Raw genomic sequence first — 3775 nt, 5'->3', positions numbered from 1 at the left:
CTATGCCGTATAAATTTGGTTGAAATCTTGCACTTATTCTTTATATATAAGATGTGAGGTGCCACGCCCTCTTTTCCAATACCGCCCATTTTTATCCATGAGTATGGAATTATTTGTTATACCTCTATACCAACTTCCAGTACTCTAGCACAAATATTTCAAGAGATATACAACAAAAAATTTTAGTTAGTATGGAAGGTGCCACACCCCCTTTTACGAATTCGGGCAAACTACACATAAACCATCTGCATGATAGCCTGAATATGCCGTATAAATTTGGTTGAATTCGGTGAAGCCGTTCTTAAGTTATATTGTCACACCAAAAAGTGTACTTATTTTTATACATAAGATACACACATATGCCACGCCCCTTTTCCAAATTTGGGCAAACTCCACATAAAATATCTGCATAATGGCCCGAATATGCCGCATAAATTTGGTTGAATTCGGTGAAGGCGTTCTTAAGTTATATTGTCACCCAAAAACGTTCACTTATTTTTATATTTTAGTTAGTATGGGTGGTGCCACGCCCCCTCTTCCGAATTCGGGAAAACTTCGCATAAACCATCTGCATGATAAATCGAATAAATTAACATAAATTTGGTTGACTTCGGTGAAGCCGTTCTTAAGTTATATTGTCACACCAAAAACGTGCACTTATTTTTATATATAAGATGTAGGAAAAAAATTTAGCTACCATTTTTAGCCACAAAGACGATTTTTAGCTCTATTTTAGCTCTTTTTAAGCTGGAATTTAGCTACCACTAAAAAGATTTCGCGGCAACACTGTGTATCATCCAGCAAAGTATCGATGTTAACATCACAGTATACTGTGGTTAACCTCGATATTTTTGGACGAAACATCGATGTTTTGAAAACATCGATGCATCGTTTGAATCTCTAGTATATATTAGAATGTCAACTAAAATTCAATTTTTCCTTCATTGTGTGTCTCAGCGTACATTGTTAAGATTTGTTTATGAACTTTCAAGTGTTTCACGATCCTAAAAAAAATTAAAAGTAAGTAAAACCACGGACAATTTGTGTTTTAATAATAAAGCAGTAATTTTGTTATGATATACATTAATACATAAAGTGTGTATGCAAAGCTTCCTTACGTTCAAAGGTAAAATATCGAGTAATAGTTTAAATATACATGCGGATATGTTTATGTTGTTATTAAAACGGCTAGTTCTATACATACATAATATGATGCATATAAACTAGCAACAGTCATGTCGACGGCCGCTACAGCAACAACCACGGCCCAATCTATACTTCACCTTAATTTCGCGGAAGAAAATATGACAAAATAGCCAACGCATTCATTAGGCAACGCTTCATCTTCCTATATTTCATGTTCTTAAACTTCGAAGGAACAATGATGGAAGTTCTATATGGGATATATGTTTATAATAACTAAAACATAGGTGATGACGCATCGACCCTGTTCATATTATCGATTTTTTCAATAAAGTTAAAATGTCTCATGTATGTCATTGCGAAAGAATACAAGTGAGATATCTTAGGGTTCACAGATGGCATAAATGTAGAATACCTACAATTCTCAAATTAAAAAAATTCCTTAATTCTCTAGTGTAGGGTAACAACCCCTAAAAAAGGTCCGGAAAAGTCGGGGGGCGGGGCTGAGATTTCCTATAATGGACCATTTCCTATATCACCCAAAGTATTACGAATTTTTTAATGAAATTCGCGGGGGGGTGTTGAGGAGGTGCTCATTGACCGATATCATCAACATTTTGTGTACAAATGCTAATAGTTTTTAAGTTATTCGTTAAAATTTCCCCACTGCTTCACAATTATTTTTTTATAAACACTGCACTAATCACTTTTCTTTTTATTAATACACCATCTTTTCTTCATAAACAAATGGATGCACATCTTTTTTCACTAAATATTTAGCCATTAATGCTTATAAAAGTGTTCTTAAAATATTTTTCTATTCAAAGAATAGTAAACACAATTGTTCAACGATGGCTGCCATGAATGAGGTGCCATATCGTTGAAAATGTTAATAGTTCTTTTTAGCCAAAAATACTTTGTGATGCATTACGGGATTGAAGGCTAAAAGGAAAATATTAATTTTACGGTCTTATTTATGCACATATATTTAAGAGTTCAAAAATCCAATACTTCCATATATCTTGAAAATTTTTAATAAAAAATCCTGCGATTTTTTATTACAAATTTTCGCCTGTGGCGCTTTTTTCTAAAAAGTCCAATACTTCCATATATCTTGAAAATTTGTAATAAAAAATCGCGCGATTTTTTATTACAAATTTTCGCCTGCGGCGCTTTTTTCTAAAAAATCCAATACTTCCATATATCTTGAAAATTTTCACCTGCGGCCCTTTTTTTTATCAATTCTTCCATATATAGTGAAAATATCCAATAAAAAAGCTATATCATATATGTACATGTCCACTTTATTATTTACGTTTTCGTTTATTCCCTTTTCAGTACTTTTTTTTGCACATTTTTTGTGATGTGTGGCAGCACCGCAATTTCAGTTCACTCGATGTACAAAGGAGAATGTGAGGTTAAATTGCACTTTTTTTTACAACTTTAACAACGAATTACTTAAAAACTATAAGCCTCCGGAGGGGGGGGATTTTCAGATTTAGAATCACAAAAAGCCGCTCTAAACCCCCTCATTTTTTTTTCAAAGCCTGGTCCATTATTGGAAAATTTTCCCCTTTTATGGTTAATATTTTGGCTGTAATTAAAAGTAAGCGTCATGGAGTGCCAAAAGTGGGATTTTTTATTAAAAATTTTCATTATTTATCAAAGTATTGATTTTTATAGAAAAAGCGCTGCAGTCGAAAACTTTTAATAAAAAATCGCTCGATTTTTTATTAAAAATTTTCATTATTTATATATATATTAAACGAAAGAAGATACCGAAAAGCATTGAACAGTGCACACATCTCATAAGGAAAAGTGAATTATTACGAAATACTAATACAGTGCAGGCACTATAGCTATTTTGGAATCTCGCGTTTCAGTTCGCAAAGATTGTCAACTTCTTTTTAATAACAAAATAATCTATCTAAGGTTGATAAAACTATGTGTTTCTTTAATAAATAAGTTAAATTATATATCTTAATAGTGTTTAAAAAGTGAGAACAGGTGATTTAGTGAATCTTTGTCGGTGTAATTGCCCATGGAAAACAACGAAATTTAACAAAAATTTTTTATTCATAACTTTTAAATGGTTAATAATATTAGCCTTCCCCCTCCGGATTGTTAATAGGGGGACCGAAAAGCGTCGTTTGGTACCCCTCCCGACTTTTCCGGACCTTTTTTAGGGGTTGTTACCCTACACTAGAGAATTACCAAAAATTCATATTGGGATCGGTGAAGATCATTGAGGTGAGCGTTTCGATATATATACACCCCTATGCTGTAATCCGTCGTAGATAATAAAAATAAGTAAATAAATAGAAAATTAGTACACTGAAATCCGTGTTGCATCGTAGTTTCGAAATTCGGGTAATTCTCTAGTATAGGGTAACAACCCCTAAAAAAGGGAAAATTTTCCAATACGGAACCCGGCTTTTAAAAAAAACAAAAATGAGGGGGTTTAGAGCGGCTTTCTGTGATTGTAAATCTGAAAACCCCACCCTCCGGAGGCTTGTAGTTTTTATGAAAATTGAATTTTAAGTTGCAAAAAATGTCAACTTCAACCTCACTTTTTGCTTTGTAAACCAATTGTACTACAATGTCGGTGCTGCCACACAACAAAAAATGCCCA

General features: G+C 33.1%; 1 protein-coding gene across 5 annotated transcripts in view; it reads left to right on the top strand.

Annotated features, from left to right (window-relative positions):
- Window positions 1-858: 858 nt before the first annotated feature.
- LOC118742234 (lissencephaly-1 homolog) overlaps window positions 859-3775 on the top strand; it is a gene marked incomplete at its 3' end in the record, with an annotated part of 77283 nt that continues 74366 nt past the window's right edge. For 2 of the 5 annotated variants that reach the window (XM_036474152.1, XM_036474153.1), the window contains 1 exon segment: window positions 859-1020. Coding sequence is in view for 2 of the 5 variants with exons in the window: in XM_036474150.1 (XP_036330043.1) it covers window positions 1102-1126 (25 nt within the window). 5 annotated transcript variants of the gene reach the window in all.

The sequence above is a fragment of the Rhagoletis pomonella genome, unplaced genomic scaffold, assembly GCF_013731165.1.
Source record: "Rhagoletis pomonella isolate Grant_MI unplaced genomic scaffold, Rhpom_1.0 Rhpom_scaffold_00007, whole genome shotgun sequence".
NCBI classification, from domain to species: domain Eukaryota; kingdom Metazoa; phylum Arthropoda; class Insecta; order Diptera; family Tephritidae; genus Rhagoletis; species Rhagoletis pomonella.
Note: the sequence above shows the minus strand (reverse complement) of the source record. Positions and strands in the feature narration are given on the sequence as shown.